Here is a 23,904-nt window from a genome sequence, read left to right as displayed (position 1 = left end):
AGGGAAGAGTCTGACATAGACATGTAGGCCTGGAGCGGCCACAATCAACCTTGGAACATGGAGGCTTTGGGAATGGGCTGTGCACAGCCAAAGAGAAGCCACAGCTCATGAACATCATGTTTGTCCCTGTGTGTGCTGTATTGCTGACATTATTGGTGTATGATTTGCTGCAGAGTAGCAGGGGGTTCTTTGATCCTGGAAGCTTGATGGCTGTGAAAGCTGGCAAACAGCCTTACTGGGTCGATAGCAATGGCCCCCAGTGGTTGCTGGGGGGTTGAAATTACCCCCCAAATAATTTGCAGAACTGCCCCCCAAAATAAAATTGCCAGACCAGCTCAGTTTGGGATGCAAGCAAAGGAAGCTCTATTTACAAACAAACTTCAATCTAGAAATCTGAGATACAATGAATATGTGCTAAATATACAACATATGTTATATATATTTTTTTTACAATTCATGAAGAACACAGAAACTCCTCAGACCTCCTGGGTGGATCCAGGGGACCCATTGACCTCCTCCCCCACACCCTCCCTCCTTCCTGTTACTTCACACAGTAGTCAAAACAGAGATAGCCCTGGCAAGGCCATGGAAGAGAGAGAGAGAGGAAAGTTGCAACAGAAGTGACAGAAGAAGAAAATAAAGAACTTTTTATGCCTCTGCTCTATATGCCTATTAGCAATCCAATGAATTATATAGACCATATCATTAGGGTTTTTTGTATCCAGTGGTAATAATTTACTTTACTTTCAATCTTTGCAGTCGGGGACTAGGCTAAATTTCCCCCTTCAAAACTGTACCACCATGTTATAGCTCCTTTTGTAAACTGGTCATGTCTGTTCTGAAGCAGCCTGTGTTCTGATGCTCTCCTCATCTCTTGAAGAGTTATTCTTGGGGGTGCTGGTGAATGAGAAGCTCAACATGAGCCACCAGTGTGCACTTGCAGCCCAGAAAGCCAATCATATCCGGAGCTGCATCAAGAGAAGCATAGCCAGCAGGTCAAGGGAGGTGATTCTCCCCCTCTACTCTAGTGAGACCCCACCTGGAGTACTGCATCCTGTTCTGGAGCCCCTATTACAGGAAGGATCTGGACATGCAGGAATGTGTCCAGAGCAGGGCTACAAGGATGATCAGAGGGCTGGAGCACCTCTCCTATGAGGACAGACTGAGGGAGTTGGGATGTTCAGTCTGAAGAGAAGGCTCCAAGGAGACCTTCTTGTAGCCTTCCAGTATCTGAAGGGGACCTACAAGAAAGCTGGGGAGGGACTTTTTAGGATGTCAGGTAGTGATAAGACTAGGGGGGATGGGAAAAAAACTAGAAATGGGTAGATTCAGATTGGATGTTAGGAAGAAGTTCCTCCCCATGAGGGTGGTGAGACACTCGAACAGGTTGCCCAAAGAGGTGGTGGAAGCCTCCTCCCTGGAGGCTTTTAAGGCCAGGCTGGATGGTGCTCTGAGCAACATGATCTAGTGTGAGGTGTCCCTGCCCATGGCAGGGAGCTAGATGATCCTTGAGGTCCCTTCCAACCCTAATATTTCTATGATTCTATTCCTGAAATGTCCAGCTGGGATCATCAAACCACACCTTGTGGTTCCCAGCGTAAGTTTATGCCCAGACTGTAATGATGATTTATGAATCCATTTGGCTTTCAATGAACTAAATCCTTCCATACCTAGTGTTTATCTCATGATGTGCTTCTCAAGAAAGAACATATTTCACAGCCTCTAGACCACAAGACAAGCTCTTCTAGTCTTCTCAAAGAGCCAGCATGTGTCCTTGGCTACCCTAACTACCCTGCTCTTTAATGCTTGAATTTATTGTCTAGGAAAGCACAGTTAATTTGAACTGTGGTGCCTTTCATTTGTTACTACAGTTTTTAAAGGACCAAGGAATGTGCCAGTTAAAGGAATAAAATAACATTGAAACCATAGAAGTTGTGTCTCTTTCCCTCAGTCACATTATTTCTGAGCTCTTTTGTCTCTCCTGTTATGAAATCATGAAAACAGTTTAGTGCTGCTGTCTTAGAGAAGGAATGCTGCAGCTCCAGAGTGTTACCTGGTGCCAAGGAACCTCACAACTATGGATCCATTCAGGCAGTGATGTCTCTTCTGGCCCATCCTCTAGTCTCCATGCAGGCTGACATGCTTCTTGATGCCAAAACTTGTGCAAAAAATTCTACTTTTCTCACTCTGCATCCAGTAGGAAGCTCTGGCTTACTTAGACTAACTGGATTGACCCATATTGTGTGTTTGTAATGTCTGGACTTGAAGTTGTCAGAGGAAAGGAACGTGCAGATTTTGGAAGGGATTCAAGTTCAGGCCTTGTTGTAAGCTGCAATGCTTCTGTTTGCAATGTGTCAGTGACTTTCTGAAGTTTGTTTATCAGTGTCCTCGTGTCCAGATAATGGACTTCCTAGTAGCATGTCTGAGACTGAAGGGCCTGCTTTTGGCTTGCATCCCATTTCTGGTCTGTCTGTACTTTCTGTCACTTCATGCTGCTGACCTAGACTGGCCACTGGTTTGATTGTATTTGAGTTGCTGGCTGCAACAGTAGGAACCTTGAATAAAGGCAGAAGCATCTGAGCACTGGAGGAGTGCAGTTCTTGTGGAATTGATTCATGGGGCACTGACCTTGAAGTAAACATGCAGTACATCCTTTAAGAAGTGCTGCTCGTGAGAGACTAGACTGAAATGTTTCTATATGGACCAAGTATCAGGATTTACACTGTCATCTAAGGTCTGTTTTAGCAGAGACTGCTTATTTTAGCAGACCACTGCCTGGGAATAGTGAAATTGCTGTTAGGAGTCTCCCAGGCAGATGGAAGCAGCTTTAGACGTTCATTAATTCCCTGCTACATAGGGAGCTTAGAGTCAGTCTTTGCACATTGGAAAAGCAAATGTTTGCATCCACCCCAGGGCATAAGGTATAAATAGGTATAGATAGCTTGTGCTGCTGCCTTCTTTTTTTCTATAGGCATCTGTCTTCCCATTTGTGGTCTCACAAGCATTATGATAGTGTAAATGGTGACTTGTGATAGTGTCTTCTTAACTTCTTTGAGGAACTATTGCAAGTGGGACCGAGGATGCTCACTGGCAGGTGGCTTTTTAGCTTTCCCAGCGAAAGTCTGACCCACTGCTTGAATACTGTTACCCTGTGGTCATTACCTGTACTGTTGAGGCTTCGGATACTGGTGCAGCTTGTATAGGAACTGTTCAAACATGAAGTGTATATGAGTCTTATAGCTGAAGAATGGACTTCAGCAGTTACTGTGCTGTACAATCTTGAGTGTTTGATGTTTAATGTAGGTATGTTTTAAGTGGAATAATATTGTTCAAATGAATCAATATGGCCCAGGGTAGGCTTTTGCCAGTCACACTTTAGTAGTCATAGAGCAATAAAACTGCTCAGTTTTGAATTAATGTAAGCTGCTAGTTTGGGCTCTCATTACCAGAGGTAAGCTGTTGGAAGTGTTCCTTAAAATGTTCATCATCATAAAGCAAAACCTTTGTTTCTTCATCGTGCTGCAGAAAAAGCTGCGCAGCTTTTCCATTTCAGGTACAGGCATTTAACTTTCAGAAATGGTCAGTGCCATTTCAAAAGGGTTTCCTTGCTTGGATTTAGCTATTTTTTAAATCAAATAGAAAGAAAGCAGGACAATTTGGAACCTTTTGCTACAGGGCTATTTTGTGGGCTATAACAGAAAATTACAGAATCTTTGCTTAGTTGCCCTGGTTCCTGTGTGTCTGTGCACTTTAAAAGTGGAAGTGCTGTAAAGCCAGCAGAGCAGGAATCCATTCCTTCTGTTTTTACCTGCAGAATTGCTTAGTCATTTGCAGTGAATTAGACCTGTGAATGTACTCTGCATGTTAATGTGCCAGTGTCACTCAGTGTCTGAAGTTATTCCAGGTAACGATGCATTAGCAAAATGCAGCTCAGCTTGATTTGCTGTGCTTATATACCATGTTATGGTTGGCTTGCATGAGTGGCATTTAATACAAATGGTATCTTTTCACTTCTATAAAGGCCACACAGAATATAAAAATTGGTGAAGACACTAAGCATGGAGTTTTCCAATAAAGTTTTACACATTCTTTAGGGTAAGTCTTTGCATTAGAATAGAATCTGATAGTGTTACTGATGCACCCTGAAGGAAGGAGGACATATCACTTACATAAATGGAGATGAGACACAAATGAACCACTTCAGGATAGGATTTAGTGGCCATAATGGTGTTAGATCCACAACTGGACTTGATACTACTACTACTACTACTACTACTACTAATGATAAACAACAACCAGGTTGGAAGAGACCTTCAGGATCATCGTGTCCTACTCATCAACCAATCCAACCCACCTAAACAACTAACCCATGGCACCAAGCACCCCATCAAGTCTCCTCCTGAACACCTCCAATGATGGTGACTCCCACTACCTTGGGCAGCCCATTCCAATGGGCAATCACTAGAACTTCTTCTTAACATCCAGCCTAAACCTCCCCTGGTGCAGCCTGAGACTGTGTCTTCTTGTTCTGGTACTGGCTGCCTGGGAGAAGAGACCAACATCCGCCTGTCTATAACTTCCCTTCAGGTAGTTGTAGAGAGCAATAAGGTCACCCCTGAGTCTCCTCCTCTCCAGGCTAAGCAACAACCCCATCTCCCTCAGTCTCTCCTCACAGGGCTTGTGTTCCAAACCCCTTACCAACTTCATTGATCTTAGAGGTCTTTTCCAACTGAAATGATTCTGTGACTCTGTGAAACTCTGCCATGCTTAAACTGGTGTAGTTAGGAAGGAGGCAATAGTCTGCAATGTTAATAGGTCACTTGTCCAATACAGAACGTGCAATAAAGCCAGTAATTTGCTGACATCTGGGGAGCTGTCCCCATTAACACCAGCTGAACATCTAGCCAATATGTTTCAGCCTCCGCAGTGTTGCATCATTCACATGAGTGCTGTCAACTTGTTTTGTGGAGACTATTACTCATACTTCTCAAGGTAAAAGGTCATTTGAATTGCTGTCATGTGTTGCTGGCAATTTTAAATGAGATGAAGGAAAAGACAAAAAAAGGGGGGGCAGATAATCACAATAGCAAACCTTGAGCAAGTCATTAATCCATTACAGAAGTTCTGTCAACCAGGTAATGTCAGGGATAATTTAGTGTACTGAACTCCTGCCTTTGTTTAAAGAGTGAGCCTTGCCCTGAGCTTAAGTATTATCAAAGGGAAGGCTTAGTTCTGCCAGTTGAACCTGGTAATATTTTTGCCATTATTACTTGTAGTGGAATCATGAGCCTCTCACAAAGTGCAGTACTCATCAGTTCAATGTCTTCACCTTGTTCTCCACTTAATCTGCCAATGGTAATAATTATCCAGAATAAGTGGACTCATAGGACCTCTTCCTTCATGGAGAGAGACACATTTTACTGCCACACATAGTTAATGGCTGGGAAAATCACAGTTAATGCACAGCCCCCTGAAAAACCTCAGGTAATTACAATTTGTGTGGCCTTTGTTACTCAGTGACAAAACCCTAAATTTCCTTTAGAAATTTTGGGGCTAACAATTTGTGGCCTTTCAGTGCTCTTCTAAGTGAACTACTTTAACAAAAAAAAAGCTTTCTGTGAAGTCCTAGCTGTATGTTGTGATCCCCAGAGCTCTTTCAGCGTTTCATAGTGCATTGATTGTTCTTAAATTTGAGATTATATCCTGTCTCTTTAAAAGTGGAGTTGAGGGCCACTGTCTTTGTTGGATTTGTATGGTGGATTTGACCCTTTCCTTCAGCAATCTTAGGAAGCTGAAGGCTAAAAAGAAATAGGTAAGTTATAAAGCAACTATGTGTGCTGGACAATTTTAGAGGTTTGAAATAGCACGTGTCATCTTGTCCTCCCCTCCTTTCCTATTATCTATTTGGTTAATGCTAATAAAAGTAAAAATGAGTTGCAAAAATGTCTTCAGCACAGTTTTGCTATTGAGGTAGAAGTTTCAACAGGTGCAAAATTCACTTGAACTCAGTTCAAATAACTTAGAATCAAGCTTTCCTTGGTACCCCTATGCAAAATGTTACAAGCTATATAAGCTTTCTTCTGTGGTCACAATTACAGATTACCTTGAAATGGACTGCTGCTTATTGTTTCCCTTGCCACATCTGTAAGATTACGTGTCTAAAAAGGCTTTATCTTTCTTTGTTCACCTTTTTTTCCCCCTGCTGCACTAGTCATGACTGTTATCCGTCATCAAACTTCAGGATGCATCCCTTTGGAAAGAGAACTGGAGAGCAAGAGAGCTTCTGTTTTATGGACCAGCCTACCCTCCATCATGACACTGGGGAAGGCAAGGTTGGAGCGAAAGACCTTTCACAAAGAGAACATCTGTTTTCATGAAGACATGGAAGTAGAGACACCAGCCTGTCAGCATGTTGGCAGGGCTTGTGGAGAGATAAAGAGAAGCAAAGATCCATTCTGCCCAAATCCATTACTTTGGAGGGCTGTAGTCCTTCTGAATGAAGCCTTACAGTCATCAGCTGTTATTTCTTCTTGTTCTTATCTCCAGAGCTACTCGGCTAGGTTCTAAGAGAGCTAATTAGTACCTAGACTTCAATCACAGAACATCCTGCTAGCTTCTGATCTTGTTTATGTATATCTGAGGTGATTGAAAACTGTCTCTCAAGCTTTTCACTCTTTGCATGTTTGATGCCTAACGTGTGGCCAGCAAGGGTTTGGAACAGTAATGGAGCTCTTGGTGGAGAAATGCCTCTCACGAAAGAGATGCAGAGAAGTTTGCTTTAAGAAAACAAAACAAAACCAAACCCAAACCAAACAACCAAATCCAAATCAAATCAAATCAAATCAAATCAAATCAAATCAAATCAAATCAAATCAAAACAAAACAAACAAAAAGAAGGCTTTTTGCTCTTTCCTATATAAACTACACTCTTGGAAGTATGTGTGCTGCCCTGGCCCGTGCACAGCCTTCTTCTGACAGTTGGAGGGAATGCTGACAACTTCATGCCTATATGGATAGCCATTGATCAAAATGACAGATGGATCTGCATTTTAAGCTGTAGACATATGCTTGCTATTCAGACAGCTGTAGTAGTGGGAGAGATTCTGCAAGCTGGCATTAATGTTACCTTGGGAAATGACCCCGTGGATGTGGAGACAGAACCTATCTTCACTCTTTTCCTCTTTTGGTACAAAATCAGCAGGGTTAGATCATATCACCCATTTAGTCAGTGTAAATTAACCCAGCTGTCTTTTTGGAAGCACTCAATATGATCATCTGCACCACCAGATTTGCAAGGGTAGTTGTCTTAAGCAAAGAGGAGGTGGCAAGCAGCTGAGGGCTGGAACTTATGCCAGATAAAGCTGCCTCTGCAGAAGGCCATCTGCCTATGGCCAGTTGCAGGAGTTTGAGCCTGATTCACACACCAGCAAGGAAGGTTCTTATTGCATTATCTATGCATGCTTTTTGCAAACAGCAATGACAAACAATAAAGCTTCATGAACTGTGAGCTGGCTCTGTCTTCATAATGTCACCATCAGAGGAATAACTGAGTGCTACTGGATGTCTCATAAAAACGAAACTGCAGTTCATGCTTGGAAGAGTTTAATTTCCAACCTTGGTTCTATCATTTCTATTTTGTTTCTTTTCTTCTTTTCTTTTCCTTTTTTTCCCATTCCCCCCCTTTTTTTTTCACCTTATAATGCTGTCAACATTACCTACATAATAGCTGCTCTGAATGTTGTAAAGCTAAGAAAGATGTGGAAAAGGCAGAAAGCATTTAAATGCAACCTTCCAGTGGTAAAAGTCACCAGAGTGCAGTCTGAGTTATCTGTACTTAAACAGAGATTTCTCCTTCAGTCCTTGAGAACTGGAGTGTCTTCATCTCAGAGGAAGTCAAACCATATGGAGGGAACAGCAAATGAAGTTAGAGTGCTTTCTGAATGCCACTGGTAACTGTCCCCTTAGACAGTTGCTAAGCATTCCTAGAAATAGGCTTCAGCCTCCAATAAGCCTCATGTTATGCAAAAGTAGGCCTCATAAGACTACCTCCACACACAATTAGTGTTTCTTAAATTGACCAGTGATCAATGAAAGCTGACTAAAAATGACTACTCCTAGCATTCCATGTACTGTGGAAAGATTTGGGGTTTAATGGACAAATGCTCCACTAAAAATGGCTTCTGTCCCCAGTTACATAAATAACTTCACAGCATTGTGCCACTGACTGGGAATGGCAGCTAATTAGTTGACCTCCTACTTAACATTATCAGCTTTAACTATGCTGAGAAGCTTCTAATCCATGCCAGCACGCTCTGTTTCACACAGTTCCTGCCAAACCCTTCCTGGCCGGCATTGTCATGGCACATAGAGGTGCTGGCTTTCTCCTGTCCCAAATTCACCATACCTGTTTGGTCAGAAACTGTTGAGGACTCCTCATCACTTCGTGCAGGCAAATCTTTAATGTCTTCCAAAACAAAGTACCTCTCAAAATCCCAATGTAGTAGAATGCCTCCAGGGAAAAGCAGAATGAGAACCAAAATGTCATGCTCTTTCCCTCCAATATATTATGTAAGAGACTCAGGGTAACATGCTGCCGGGCTTAAAAACAAACACCTCATGATTGTTTCTATGGTCTTCTGTAAATCAAGAATGTCTAGGGCTTCATCCCAGGCTTTGTAAGGGATAAGAAGAATTGTGTTTTCTCCCTGGACCTTATTGTACCACCTGTGTAAAGATAAAATATTTTGAATCATTCAGCTCTCATGTCATGGGTAACTGTGTTGTCCTCAGCGAAAATATGGCAGGCATGCCCCCCAGACTGCTAGGTTTTTGATCATACTGATGCAGTTTCCCCCCCCATTTCTCTTCCAGTGCTTTGAACTGTGAAGAATTAATTGTCTGACAGAAGGTATCAGATACACTGAATGATCCATCTCACTTTTGTGGGGTTTATCAGCTATGTTAATATTTGCTTCTGAGGCTACAAAGCATTCACTTGAGCTGAGTTTAGTCATTGTTCTTAGCGTTGAGGTATCCTCCCTGGGGACTGCAACTGACATCACAGAGAGCTCTAATTTAAATCAAGGTGCTAATTTAAATCAAGAAGCTGTTATGCTTCAGTACAAGAGTCAAGACCTCAGTAGTGTTGGTAAGTGTTTCAAGACCACATTGCAAACCAACGGAATGCTGTCTCACTTCCACACCCTCTTTGGATTCTTCTGAACTTTACCACAACTGCAGATTGAGACCAAACACCAAACACCTTTCTCCAACTGATGAATAAAGAAAAGTCACAACCTCATACAGGTGTGGCAGGTATGACCACTCACCCCTCAGACACAGGGTTCTGACAGACCCAGAGCAGGGGGTTGAAGCTTGCTAGAAGCTGATAGGGATTAGCTTGACACCCCAGACATTAGCTGGCTCCGCTGGGTCTAGAAGTCAGCCCTCTGACTAATTAGGAAATTTACTGCAGCACAACAACTCGTGAGGGTATAAATGGAGTCCTGCTATGGAGAGTTGAGTTCTCTCCACAGAAAAGCAGCCTGACAATCAGGTCTTCCCTTAGAATGGAACCTAAGGAGTCCTCGCCCCTCCTTGGTGTACCCATGGGGAGATTTTCCATTTATGAGTGAGCGAGTGCATATTTTGGTTCAGCTCTCCAAATAGTTTAGTTCTGCAACAGTTTTTTCCCCCAAGTGACATCCAAATCTGTAATTCCATTGTGTTGGAAGGAAAGCAGATCAATTGGAATAAATCCAGAGTTTCCCAATGGCTGCTGCTGTCTGTTTTGCGGGTGCCTGCATGACAACAGGAGCCAAATTAATTGCATTCCTGAGACTGTACATCATGACATAACAAGATGTCTTACCAAGCTAGGATTTTTCTGAGGCTTCTATCTCATAAATCTGCATTATACATACTCTAGATCCCTTCACTGTGCTTGGTAGATGCCCCCAAATGCTTCAATTCACATTAGACAAAGAGGCCATGAACAATGCAGCCAAGAAAGCCTAATTAGCTGATAGGCAAGTCAGCAAGATCAGTATGTCTTAGGTGAGTGGGTGTGCCAGGCACTGTGCTAACCTGCTAACCCTCTCATTGCATGCTTCCTTGGAGAGAGAGGGGTTTGTCTAATGGCATTGCAGCTGCTTAATCACCAAGGAACCTGCACTGTGCAATTATGGCTGTAACTTGCCTTTTTATTTCATTAAAGAGAGATAAGATGCAGTATAGGTGAAGTGTGCTTGCTTAGCCAAACTCTCTGGCGATTTACAAAGCCTGTAGTAGGGAAACAAGGTAATACAGAAGTTACCTGAAGTGACCTGTGTTCCTCTGCTCCTCCCACACTTTATCTGAATCAGTGCAATCAATATACATTAGGGAAAAGTCAATATGTAAGCAGTGCAGACAATATTCTTACTGCTACCACTTTCTACATGAGGAATGTTTTCTGTTGCTAGGTGCCAAAGACTTGAAAAGACACTGGGCAAAAGTGGTGTACAGAATTGCAGTGGTTAGAAGGTTTAATCCACCCACCAACATAAAGCACAGCTAAACTCAGCCAGAGAAGCAAAATGAAAGCTGTGTTTTACAAGCAATAATGAAATGCAATGGATATATATTTAAAATATACAGTATTTACAATCTCATACAAGAATTTACAGAAAGGAAACAACACAGAAACCCTCCTGAGGAGGATTTCACCTCACATTCCCCCCAAACTCTCTCCCCCTCCCCTTTTTCTCTAGTTAATTAGACAAAAAGAGAAGAGTAGAAAAAAGAATGTTAGGAGAGTTGCAGTTAAGCTCAAAGCAGTTGTTAAGAAGTTAGCTTTTCTTATCAGTTTCAGTCCAGGGGCAGCAGCATGCATTCTGGCCAAGAAATGAAAGACAGACTGAAGCTGGAATGAGTGAGAGAAAAGAATGTGAGAGATATTTCCTATGGTACATCTCACATCTGACCAATGACATTCAAATAGAATAGAATAGAATAGAATAGAATAGAATAGAATAGAATAGAATAGAATAGAATAGAATAGGAGTAGACCAGGTTGGAAGAGACCTTCAAGATCATCGAATCGAACCTATCATCCAACCCACGTAATCAACTAAACCATGCAACCAAGCACCCCATCAAGTCTCCTCCTGAACACTTCCAATGATGGTGACTCCACCACCTCCCCAGGCAGCCCATTCCAATGGCCAATCACTCTCCTTGTGTAGAACTTCTTCCTAACATCCAGCCTAAACTTCCCCTGGCACAGCTTGAGACTGTGTCCTCTTGTTCTGGTGCTGGTTGCCTGAGAGAAGAGACCAACATCTTCCTGTCTACAACCTCCCTTCAGGCAGTTGTAGAGGGCAATAAGGTCTCCCCTGAGCCTCCTCTTCTCCAGGCTAAGCAACCCCAGCTCCCTCAGCCTCTCCTCATAGGGCTGTGTTCCAAACCCCTCACCAACTTTGTTGCCCTTCTCTGGACACCTTCCAGCAAGTCAACCTCCTTCCTAAACTGAGGGGCCCAGAACTGGACACAGTACTCAAGGTGTGGCCTAACCAGTGCAGTGTACAGTTTAGAATTAATCTTTGTTTTCCTTTTTACACCCAAACATTCATCTAGAGAATTCTGCAGCTATCCTTTCTTAAAGGCACAGCCTAAACTGTCACAAGGATGTCTTTTCTTTAAAGGAGCAAGTAAAAAACCATGTAGCCCCTTAGACTTTTGAGCAATGAGCTCTATCTTAATTAACCATGTTACATGCTGCTATTAAAAAGAAGTAATTTTATCAGTAATGCAAACCAGAAAACATGTCCTGTTTATATGTGCAGAGAAAAGTCTTATTCATTCCATGCTGATTAATTAGTTATATTTTACCATGGAGACATATTTGATGTTTCAAACAGAGTTTAGAAGAAGCGATCAAAAGAAGACAGCAGCTTTAAAGGGCAAGAATTTCAATCCCTGAGGCTAGCTAGAAGTTTCTTGGCAATTGTACCGAGTCAGAAAACTGTCTATGATTTAAAGAAGCCATTTATTTTCTTAATGGTTCTTTGTGGTATAATGGAATAAAAGAAAGTATGAAAAACCTGGCAGATTGGACCAATCTAGGTGGTTCACCTGGGGCTCCAAAATCTTCCGTATTTTATGAGTAAGACTTAATTGCCAGGTCTTGCTTGACAGGGGCCTTACTGTATGTGGGCAGGAGAGATTGCCTGATGAGAGCTCTTTTTTGTTGTTGTTATTGTTTAAGGTTTGTTATTTGTACAGTGATCACACAAAATGTCTTGATTTTACAAGCCATATACCAAAAATATTCATATTGCCCTCTTGTTTTTCTCAGTGAAGAGAGGGATATAATCATCATCATCATCATCATCATTATCATCATCATCATCATCATCATCAACAACCAGGTTGGAAAAGACCTTCAAGATCATCGTGTCCAACCCATCAACCAATCCAACCCACCTAAACAACTAACCCATGGCACCAAGCACCCCAGCAAGTCTCCTCCTGAACACCTCCAATGATGGTGACTCCACCACCTCCCCGGGCAGCCCATTCCAATGGGCAATCACTCTCTCTGCATAGAACTTCTTCCTAACATCCAGCCTAAACCTCCCCTCGTGCAGCCTGAGACTGTGTCCTCTTGTTCTTGTATTGGCTGACTGGGAGAAGAGACCAACATCTGCCTGTCTACAACCTTCCTTCAGGTAGTTGTAGAGAGCAATAAGGTCACCCCTGAGTCTCCTCCTCTCCAGGCTAAGCAACCCCAGCTCCCTCAGTCTCTCCTCATAGGGCTTGTGTATCCCTGCTTCCTTCCCAAACAGGAGATGGTGGTAACTTCCCAGAACTCCTTCCTTTGCTCAGTTTAGAACAGAGCCATGTAGGTTGTTAATGGCCCCCATGGGGACCCTATCATTTCAGCCTTAGCACTTCTTCTGGGAAATCTTTTCTTCCCATAGTTAGTGATTACCTAATTGTGTGGTTAATGACATAGCCATGGCATGGGAGCTTCATCCAAGCTCTGTCCAGTTCACTTGGGACTCAAGAGCTGCCACTTAGCCACTCCATCACTGAATTAGTATAAATCAATAAAAATAGATAACACACAGTTACAAAGAAGAAGTATGGCCACTTGCTCAAAGAATTTAAATACAGTCCTGTGCTTAGTTCTTTCTATGCTGACATGAGTGTCCTGAAGATAAACTTCAAGTTCCAGATCAATTTTAATTACACTTTGTTCCAGTACAATTTACAGAAGTCATTCTTTCCATTGTGAAGTCTGTGCTGAGATGCTGTGGGACTCAGTGCAATCGATGTGATGTGTGATATCTCACAAATTACCATGCCAGCATAACTCCTGCCTCAGCTGAGCTGAACAACAGATCTACTTTTAATGTGATGCTACAAAGATAACAGGGCTTAAGGTATTGGATTCTGGAAAGCATCGGTGTATTGTTATATTTATACTGACATGGGACTCTGAAACTTTCTGTCTGGCCTGAAAATGGGAAGCTTTTATAGATACAGCCACACTTACAAAGCAGCAATCTTCAAAAGTTTATTCCACAGAGACCTCTAATTGATTTTCCCTTTCTGCAGTGGGAGCTGGTGCTGTACGTCTGCTGCTGCTGTAGACGTGAAGGAGAATACTTCTTGGAGTTCAGTATTATAATTGTAACATTGTGTGAATTGGAAACAAGCATTGAGAAGTGTTTTCAATTTCCATTCATATCTTGTTACATTCTGTGTTGCATCCATTGGACATATTCCTTATGCAAACACGCAAAGATAAGGAGAGTCAGCCTGCTTTGTGCCCTGGCACGGCAGAACTACTTAAATACCTTTGCAGAGCAGTTTTCATTATATCTAAACTTAAGGCAGCAATAAAATAAGGATGAACAGGTGTTTTTTTGTGACTGTGCCATGCTGGAGCCAGTGCAAAGGAGGGCAATGAAGCTGGTGAAGGGCCTGGAGAATAAATCTTACGAAGAGCAACTGAAGTGGCTGGGGTTGATTAGTTTGAAGAAGAGGAGGCTGAGGGGTGACCTCATCACTCTCTGCATCTACCTGAAAGGACATTGTGGAGAGGTTGGTGCTGGTCTCTTCTCCTAGGTAATTAGTGATAGAACAGGAGGGAATGGCCTCAGATTACAACAGGGTAGGTTTACACTGGACATTAGGAAGCCTTTTTTCAGGGCAAGAGTGGTCAGGCATTGGAATGTGCTGCCCAGGGAGGTGGTTGAGTCACCATCCCTGGATGTATTTAAAGGTCGTTTGGATGTGGTGCTAGGGGATAGTTATGGGGTAAACTTTGTAGAGTAGGGTCAATGGTTGGACTTGATGATCCCAGAGGTCTTTTCCAACCTGAATGATTCAATGACTATGATTTAGAGATGCTTTGTGAGCTCAGGCTATAAGAGAGCCTCAGAGGAGGACAGGTACTTAGACTGTTCCTTATATTTTTAAAACTCAGACTGTTTAATCAAACCTGAAGCCACCCAAAATAGTTGACAGCACTGAGATGATTTCACTGGAGTTCTAGTAGACTTTTGTTGAAGTCTGCCAGTGTCATACAAGAAGCAGCTGCTCAGTAATATGTTAACTGCCCCTTTACATCCACTCCATGGAGGACATGGAGTCTATCACAGCTTCTTAACAAAAAGATCATACTCAAGCTGGAGAGACTTTTGCTCCCAGTTTGGAATGTTGTAGAACAAATCCCTGGAGGTGTCCAGATGGGCATTTTCCCATTTCCTTAGCAATGAGTGCATTGTGAACGTTCATCAATCAGTGTTTATAAAATAGACATAAACCGAGTTCTGTGTGTGAGAGAGTATCCTGCAGCTCCCCTCCTGGTGCAGTGCAGAGCACTAGATGCAAAGCTTGCTCAGTTATGATAATAAAAGACACACTGGAACCTCTGTAACCTTCATGAGAGGCTCCCACATCCCACCATTTTTCTGCTCTCTGACACATTGTAGGAAGCTCTGAAGAGCTGTTTCTTTTCTCAGGTGCGGTGCTGGCCTGAGAGTGATGCAGTGTGGTGAGCCTCATGCCCTTCAGCTTCTTATCTAGATCAGACCAGAGAACTTATTTCAGCTCTTTCCTGTAAATTTCCCACGTGCTTAGTAAGTTATGTAGAGAATAACACACATCCTTCTTGCCAGTTTCAAGAGAAAGGAAATTATGGCTGGAGAATAAAATGTTTCATGTGTAGATGTGCTTTCTCTGCAGCCTTTTGTTATTTCAAAGCGAGGCAATCACTCATCTTGCCTAACCTTAAAACCTGCTTGGTTAGGGAGCTGCAGGTCAGGGAACCATCAGAGGACAGGGAACTGGTGGCCATCCAGAGAAATGGAAATTCAGTGTGGCATGATAAACAGTTAAATCAGAGTAAAACCCACGTGGACAAAAAGCCAGTTTTCATTCATTGTGTGCTGCACTGGAACCTGCTAAAAACCTACTGGTGTGACTGCTTGTCTTTGGAAGGACAGCTCTAGCCTGATAACAGTGTGTGTACATGTGTAACTAGGGCTTTTGGCAAGGGCTGAGGGGTATTTTTCAAGGCCTTTCAGGATTTTCTAGTCTTGTTTGGTATGAACTCGTCACAACTTTAAATGGGAGGAGTCAACTAGTTTTCTTCAGTACATTTAACTGCGAGGACATGTGTGTGGTCCACTGCTAATGCACTTAAAAAACCACATCTGCACAGACCCAGTGATCCACTCTAGTGCAAAACTGCACAAGAATATGTAGTGAGCACACTTCAAGTAAAAGCATAGATGCCCCATGCAAGTGTACAGAGTTACTGCAAATGCCTGGCAATTAATTTCACACAAAAGACAGTAATGGCTCAAAGGATCCCTCACAGGCTGTAAGGTAAATAAACTGAGTGTTAATAGCTCCTGGGTAGGCCTGCAGAGCACCACTCTGAGGGTGTTTTTCAGGAAAGGATCCATGTGGCTGTCACTGCTTAATAGTCCCTGACAGCAGCAAGCATATTTGCTCTGGAAGGCCTTTGACTACGAATGTGAAAGCATTTTTTTAATTGGTTTCACTTCTTATTTTAAGGGATCTAAAGGAAGGATCTTTCCTTCAGTTTAAAAGTCCTTCAAAGACTCAGAAAATACAGCCTTACAGGAAAAGAAAATGTTCAAACTAGGACCAAGCATAGAGAGCCAACATATTTCAGGTGAAGAGATGAGTGCGAAAGAATGGAGAAAGAACATCAGTGTGCTGCTGATCAAATATTCAGAGTCCAAGGTCTTGTGCTTTTCAGTACGGACAGGGGCAGAGTTTGATCTACTCTTGTGTGAAATCATCTTCCTTCCTACACAGCTAGCAGCAGGGTGTGGAGTCCCAGCAGTCTCTGGCTGCTTCCTCTTAAGGAAGCAAATCCGCAGAAAGGTGACGCAGTCTCTGCCTCAGCCCATGTGTAGGTGGCTGATCCATTCTGGTGAAGAGCTGGCACAAGGAATGCTCATGCTGTGAAGGGAATGGATCCCAGAGCATCTGAGGTTGACCAGCCTAGGAGTTACTGAAGACATGACAGGCTTCCTAACCTGTGCAAAGGGCAGGTTTTAATTTACTCCACAGTCTGTGCTTCTGCTCTTGCAGGGATACCAATATAAATGTCACATAACAGGACACTTATTTGCCTAGCAAGTCACAATGGACCAAATTGTTCTCCAGCATTATTCTATGGCACTCAGTGAAGTTTTCTTGGGGATGGATTAGGTAATAAAGCAGATCCACCCAGCCTGACCATGTAACATATGAGTGTCCACTCTGCACGGATGTTAGCTTCAAAACAACTTTAAAATTGCTCCAATTCTCTTACAAAAGTGCATGGACCAGTTCTTGTCACTTGGTGCTTAGGAAACTTACAGGAAGAAACTCACAGGGCAACTTGCTACTTCCTTGTAGACTGTGATTAAATTCTGCAGAAGCAGTACATCCTATGCTTCTAATGTGTGTTGCTGGTCAAAAGCCAGCAGTAAAAAAGAGTGAAAAAGGAATTTTGGCTTGTACACTCTTGTAGGTAACCATACTCCTGCTTGTCCTGCGTGCTCTAATGAGGTAATAAAGAGAGAAGCCTGCCAAAAGCAGTGGAATACAAAGAGCAGGGTTGCAGGTTTCCATGTGTAACTTCTGTGGCCTGTTTACAGTTAAGGTCTGCTTTTCTAGAGTGTCTGAGTTCACACCAAATGGGGAGCAGGTACCTCACACGCAGGGAGGCAAAAGGGGGAACGATGGGATCAAGCAATGTGCCTCACAGCCCTGTAAAGACAGCTGAGAAAATGTCACAGAATTATTCACAGGTTCCTAATATGTTCTAATTATCAATGCTAATGTGAAAGGTGTAACTTGTTAATTTTCTGCTTTTGAAGAATTTGCATTTCCATTTTAAATTACCATAATCGACAGCCTTGGGAGTTCGATCAAGCGTTTGGCTGCTGCCATCAAGTGGCAATATGTGGGATTGCAGAACTCCGGCTACCCTCCGATTTGACTCGGTCTGGTATCGCTTGAACAGCAGCGGTGAGGAAAATAAACCTTGCCAAGCCTCCTCCAAAAATACAAGTATATATGCTTATACAAAAAGACAGATAGGGGATACAAGGGACAGGGTGTTGCCCTCTATATCAGTGGCCAGCTGAAGTTCATGGAGTTCCACCTGGGGATGGATGAGGAGCCAAGTGAGAGCTTATGGGTCAGGGTTAAAGGCAGCGCACAGATGACATTATAGCAGGAGTCTGCTACAGGCCACCCGGCCAGGAAAGCTGAGCAATTGAGGCTTTTTATAGACAGACAGGATTCACAAGCCCCTTGTTCACAAGATCCTCATGGGGGACTTCAGCCACCCTGGTATCTGTTAAAGTGACAATACAGAAGAGCATAAGCAATCTAAGAAGTCCTAGGAATGCTATTTTCCTTCTCCAAGCCAACAAGAAGAAGTGCTATGCTGGACCTTGCTCTCACCCACAAGGAGAGGCTGGTGGGGAGCATGAAGCTCAAGGGCAGCGCTGGCTGCAGTGATCACTGAAACCTGAACTTCAAGATGCTTAGGGTAATAAGGAGGGTGCACAGCACACTCACTACCATGGACTTCATGAGGGCAGACTTTGGCCTGTTTGGGGCTTGGTACAGTATCATGGGATAAAGCTCTAGGGGGAAGAAGAACCCAAGAAAGCTGGTTAATATTCAAGGATCAGCTCCTCCAAGCTCAGGAGCCATGCATCTCAACAAACTGAAGGTCAGGCAGAAATGTCAAGAGGCCTGCACAGATGAACAAGGGAGCTCCTGAACAAATTCAGACGCTAAAAGGAAACACACAGAGGCTGGAAATGAGGACAGGTAGCTTGGGAGGAATACAGAAAAATGGTCCAAGCAGCCAGGGATCAGGTTGGGAAAGCAAAAGCCATGACAGAATTGTATCTTGCCAGGGATGTCAATGGCAACAGGAGAGGCATACATTCAGCAGGATTTCTGTTCATCCATTTTCTCTGTAGTAGTGGGGCAGGCCATGCAGTATCACAGTATAACTAAGGTTGGAAGAGACCTCGAGGATCATCGAGTCCAACCTATCAACAGCAGCAGCAGCAGCATCATGTTTTGTACTGAAGCTTCTGGGGGGAACTGCAGGGATAAAACATCAAAGGTTTTGTTAGTGAATCTGGATGCCAAGGAGGGAATACAGATGAGTTTTGCCTGCTCCTGGCAAGTGTTGATGGGGGTGAAAAAGGGTTGCTTTTCCTACTGCTACTGGTTATTTATACCAGGTTACAAAATATGGAAGAAAGGTGCAAATTAAAGTGGTGTAGCACTGTTGCTTTGTGTTATTGATGAAGGGAAGCTGGAAATAAACTTTAAAGCAATGGGAAGAAAAGGTTTGTACTTGCACTCAGAAAGTCCTACTTGGTGAATTCATACTCACTGAAAGGTTCCAGTCCCACTCTGAAAAGGATGCTATTAAACCCCCTGTTCTGAGATGCTTTGTTGTGCAAGAGAAAAGCACTGGGACTTGTATTTTCTACCTTGTGAAGCTCTGGTTCACAGTATTGAGAGTCCTCTCTCAATACACCAGGAGCCAGCAGAGCATTCCCTTTTATCTGTGCCCTTCTTGGTTTTCCTGAGAAAGCTCTCAGGAGGCCATTTAGGGGTGAACTTTTTGGAGCAGGACTAATGGTTGGACTTGAGGATCCCAAGTGTCTTTTCCAAGCGGAATGGTTCTGTTATTCTGTGAATTGCTCTATGAGAAGCCCAGTAGGAGTGTGTAGTAATGTTTAATAGAAGTCCACAAGTACAAAGGGAAGCACTTTAATCACTCAGCTTTCCACAAGCTGTGACATCTGTGTCATTCATCACATGAAGAAGGCTGAGAGGGCTTTGGTTTACCTACTTATATTCTGAATTGTCCCTTTAAGCCACTTCTGCATTGTTCTGACCTTAGTGATCTGCTAGCTTTTGGATATGAATCTTACAATGGCAAGAGGAGTCTGAGGAGAGTCTCAAGGAGAAAGGAGCAATATATATTCATTTCAGAGGTGCATGTTTGCTACCCTGACTTTGGCAAAGCTTGACAAAAATGGGGCCTATGACTGGTAGTGTCTTGCACAAGCAGGGAGATGCCACAGCTCATAGCTTCTCTTTGTAGCTCCATGAGAGCAGCTGCCCACTGAGGCAGCAATCTGCACCACCACTTTTATTTTATCAGCCTCCTGGCATTTCAGTCATCATCCATAGCACCAGGTCATGATCTGGCTACATTCAGCAATGAGACTCCTGAGGGGGCTGGAGGGAAAGTTGAATGAAGAAAGACTGAGGGAGCTGGGGTTGTTCAGCCTGGAGAAGAGGAGACTTAGAGGGGACCTCATCACTCTCTACAGCTACTTAGAATGAAGTTGTAGTCAGGTGGGGGTCAGGCTTTTCTCCCAGGCAGCTTGTGGCAGGACAAGAGGGCATGGCCTGAAGCTATGCCAGGGGAGGTTTAGGTTGGATATTAAGAAGCACTTCCTCACAGAAAGACTGATTAGGCACTGGGATGGACTGCCCAGGGAGGTGGTGGAGTCACCATCACTGGAGGTCTCTAAGAAAAGATTGCATGTGACACTTGGTGGCATGCTTTAGCTGACTTGATGATCTCAGAGGTGTTTCCCAGCCTCAATAATTCTGTGATTCAGTGATTTCTCAATCCACACAGACTTACACCCATCTGCAGCTGAGGGTCCCTTCCAACCTGATGCAATCTGTGAATATCAGCAGCAGCCCCATCAATACCCAGTCCCTTCAAAAGGTTTCCAAACATATACATCTCAAGCCCTGGCATAAATCTTAAAACCTTCCTTCAGCTCCAGAGGCATAGTTCATTGAACAGCATTTCCAGGTGCCAGGCTTGGGAACCTAAAGTACCAGCTCTTAACACATACGTTTAGCAGCAGGATCCAGACCAAAGGTCTAGACATCCCTATGACCAATACTCTCTGGACACAGTCCAATGCATGCAGGACACCCTGGGGGTGTTTAAGACCAGGCTGGATGAGGCTCTGGCCAGCCTGATCTAGTGTGGGGTGTCCCTGCCCATGGCAGGGGGGTTGGAACTAGATGATCCTTGTGGTCCCTTCCAACCCTGAATGATACTATGATACTATGACACCCCACTGCCTGTCCCATTCTACTCCATGGCAAACTGGTCCTGTTCCTTGGCAGAAGCCATGGGTGAGTTATATCTCAGTGAGGGCACTCAGGCTAGAGGACTGGCAATAGACAGGGGAAAGTAGCATGGGAAAGAGGATGAGGTTAAGTGGAGCCAAGTGCTGGCAGGACCAAAGTTCCAAGTCCTTACTGATCTAAGGACAATCACCCACATAGGATGTCACTAGTTTCCAGGATGATGTCTCTCCAAAGCAGGAAACAGTGCTTTACATTTCAGCCCTAGAGCTTCCTGAAATCTGTGATCAAGAGAACGAGTTATCTAACTATGAGCCTTTCAGTGAGGAAAAGCTTCCAGTGAAAGAAGGCAGGAGGGAAATTATACATTTGTGTGGGTATGCTTTGGCTTGTATTCTGTTAGTATGTGACATCACACTGAGAGGTGCTGGAGATACAGACAATGAGGCAGGAAGTGATGTCAGCAGTACTAGAGATGGGAGGGTATTAGAGCACTCTTGGGAGCTGGCATCCAAGGCATAAGTGAGTGATGTGCTCTTTTACCTCTCCTGAACAAAGCAGTAAATATAGCTACAAGGCAAGCTAAAAGCCAATTTGTTCAAGAAAAATTGATTGGGGGAGAATTGAGTGAAGTCATGTGGGTGTCAGATCAATGCTTGACAAATGAGCTGAGCCTAGAACATTTCAAATGAGGCAGGCAGCATAGCAGCAAGACTCCTGTGAATTGCCACTTCGCACTTCCCTTCTCAGAGATACCAATATTCTCTGCTTAGGTCTTGTGTGGGATTTTCACACCTGCCTTCAAAACAGTTGGACTTGGCCACTGATGGAATCCAGATTCTGGATGGCTGGCTTGCTGGATGTTTCTGCCTTCCTGTGTTTGACAGGTGGCAACAGATTTTTGCTAGGTTTTACTTTCTTCTGCTGTCCTTTTCTCTCACTGCAGTGGGATTTTTTTTTGTTTGATTGGGGTTTTGGCTTGTTGGGGTTTTGTTTGTTTGCTTGCTTGAGTCGACCGACTGGACAGATGGGCGGAGTCCAACAGGGTGGCGTTCAACAAGTCCAAGTGCCGAGTGCTGCACTTTGGCTACAGCAACCCCATGCAGAGCTACAGGCTGGGGTCAGAGTGGCTGGAGAGCTCCCAAACAGAGAGGGACCTGGGGGTGCTGATTGACAGCTGCCTAAACATGAGCCAGCAGTGTGCCCAGGTGGCCAAGAAGGCCAATGGCATCCTGGCCTGCATTAGGAATAGTGTGGCCAGCAGGAGCAGGGAAGTCATTGTGCCCCTGTACTCTGCTTTGGTTAGGCTGCACCTTGAGTACTGTGTCCAGTTCTGGGCCCCTCAGTTTAGGAAGGACATTGAGACACTTGAACGTGTCCAGAGAAGGGCAACAAGGCTGGGGAGAGGCCTTGAGCACAAGCCCTATGAGGAGAGGCTGAGGGAGCTGGGATTGTTCAGCCTGGAGAAGAGGAGGCTCAGGGGTGACCTCATTGCCCTCTACAACTACCTGAAAGGTGGTTGTAGCCAGGAAGGGGTTGGTCTCTTCTCCCAGGCAACCAGCACCAGAACAAGAGGACACAGTCTCAAACTGCACCAGGGGAAGTTTAGGCTGGAGGTGAGGAGAAAGTTCTTCACCAAGAGAGTCATTCATCATTGGAATGTGCTGCCCAGGGAGGTGGTGGAGTCACCATCCCTGGAGGTGTTCAAGAGGAGATTGGATGTGGCACTTGGTGCCATGGTTTAGTCATGAGGTCTGTGGTGACAGGTTGGACTCGATGATCCTCGAGGTCTCTTCCAACCTTAGAGATACTGTGATGCTGTGACATAAAAATAAATGGATGAGATGGACAGAGCAGGTTTGTTCTGTTGTTTCTTTCAACAGAGAAGGCAAAATTAGCTGGAGGTCCTACTTTTCTTGGAGAAGCAGCATGAGAAAAGCTGGATGCAAGTCTTTTGGCAAGTGATAATACACAAATAGCCTTTCTGAATGCCTATTAAATACACTGTGGTGTGGTTATCCTGTTGAGCCAGTAATTGGTTTATTGTGATTTTGGATCACTGGTTTATTTTTAACATGAATGGCTTGGCCCTCACATCAAAGTGCACTGCACTTCAATGTTTGTGCCATGGACAAGTGAGAGAGCTGTATCAGTAATTCCCAGAGTTCACAAGTTTAATATGTTCTGAACAAAACCAATATATTAAATTCAATGTTTCTTCTTCATTTTTCATCTTAGTCCAGAGCTGAATGTATGGAAAGCTCAGCAGAATCTTTTGCTTCATTTCATTAATTACTCAGCTGTTGAAAAACTCTGTTATTTCCTTTAAAAAGAAGGGAAATAATTCCATGGAAGATTTAGAGTTGTGGTTTTCAGATACTGTGGGAATGAGCTGCCTTAGCTGTTATTACAGAGGGTGTGCTGACTGGAGGAAAAAGGCTTAGGACATCACTTTTACCCTCTGAATTTTCTTATAGAAGAGATCATCCCACATGTAAATCTATCAGTACCTACTCTGGATGTCTCTCTGCTACCTGTATCTCCAGGTTAGTAAATTTCTTTGGGAAACAACTAGTTGAGGGGACTAATGTCCCTAATACCTCTTTGTATAACTCTCTTACTAGGCTACAGTGGCTGGTCTGTGCTGATGTGACAGAGTGGGTCAGGGAAAAACAGATATCACAAAATGGCAGAATGGTTGAGGCTGGAAGGAACCTCTGGAAGTCATCTGGTCCAATACCTGCTGAAGCAGAACCACCTAAAGCAGGCTGCCTGGGACCAAATTTCCAGGGAGGGAGACTTCACAGCCTCTCTGGACAACCTGTGTCAGTGCTTGGTCAAAAGTGTTTCTTTATGTTCAGACAGACTGCTGTGTGTTTCAGTTGGTGCCCATTGCCTCTGGTCCTGTCACTGGGCACCACTGAACCTGGCTCCACCTGTACACTCACCCTTCAGATATTCATACCTATTAAATAGAATTAACCAGGTTGGAAAAGACCTTTGAGATCATTGAGTCCAACCTATCACCCAACACCATCTAATCAACTAAACCATGGCACCAAGCACCCCATCCATTACCATCTTAAACACCTCCAGTGATGGTGACGCCACCACCTCCCTGGGCAGCCCATTCCAATGGCCAATCACTCTTTCTATGAAGAACTTCTTCCTAACATCCAGCCTAAACCTCCCCTGGTGCAGTTTGAGACTGTGAGAGATACACCTTTAACC

The 23,904-nt window shown here is 43.8% G+C and overlaps 1 protein-coding gene across 1 annotated transcript; it reads right to left on the bottom strand.

Annotated features, from left to right (window-relative positions):
* Positions 1 to 1,898: 1,898 nt before the first annotated feature.
* Positions 1,899 to 3,515, bottom strand: SPMIP4 (sperm microtubule inner protein 4). Its single transcript, XM_068152533.1, is given in 5 exon segments — positions 1,899 to 2,047; positions 2,050 to 2,173; positions 2,175 to 2,281; positions 2,284 to 2,410; positions 3,447 to 3,515. Coding segments are annotated over 5 exon segments (576 nt in total).
* Between the last annotated feature and the right edge of the window lie 20,389 nt (positions 3,516 to 23,904).

Source organism: Melanerpes formicivorus, unplaced genomic scaffold, assembly GCF_026170545.1.
Source record: "Melanerpes formicivorus ecotype bairdi unplaced genomic scaffold, bMelFor1.0.p_v2 SCAF_23, whole genome shotgun sequence".
Classification (NCBI taxonomy): Eukaryota; Metazoa; Chordata; class Aves; order Piciformes; family Picidae; genus Melanerpes; species Melanerpes formicivorus.
The sequence above is the reverse complement of the archived record's forward strand: the minus strand, read 5'-3'. Positions and strand labels throughout refer to the sequence as shown.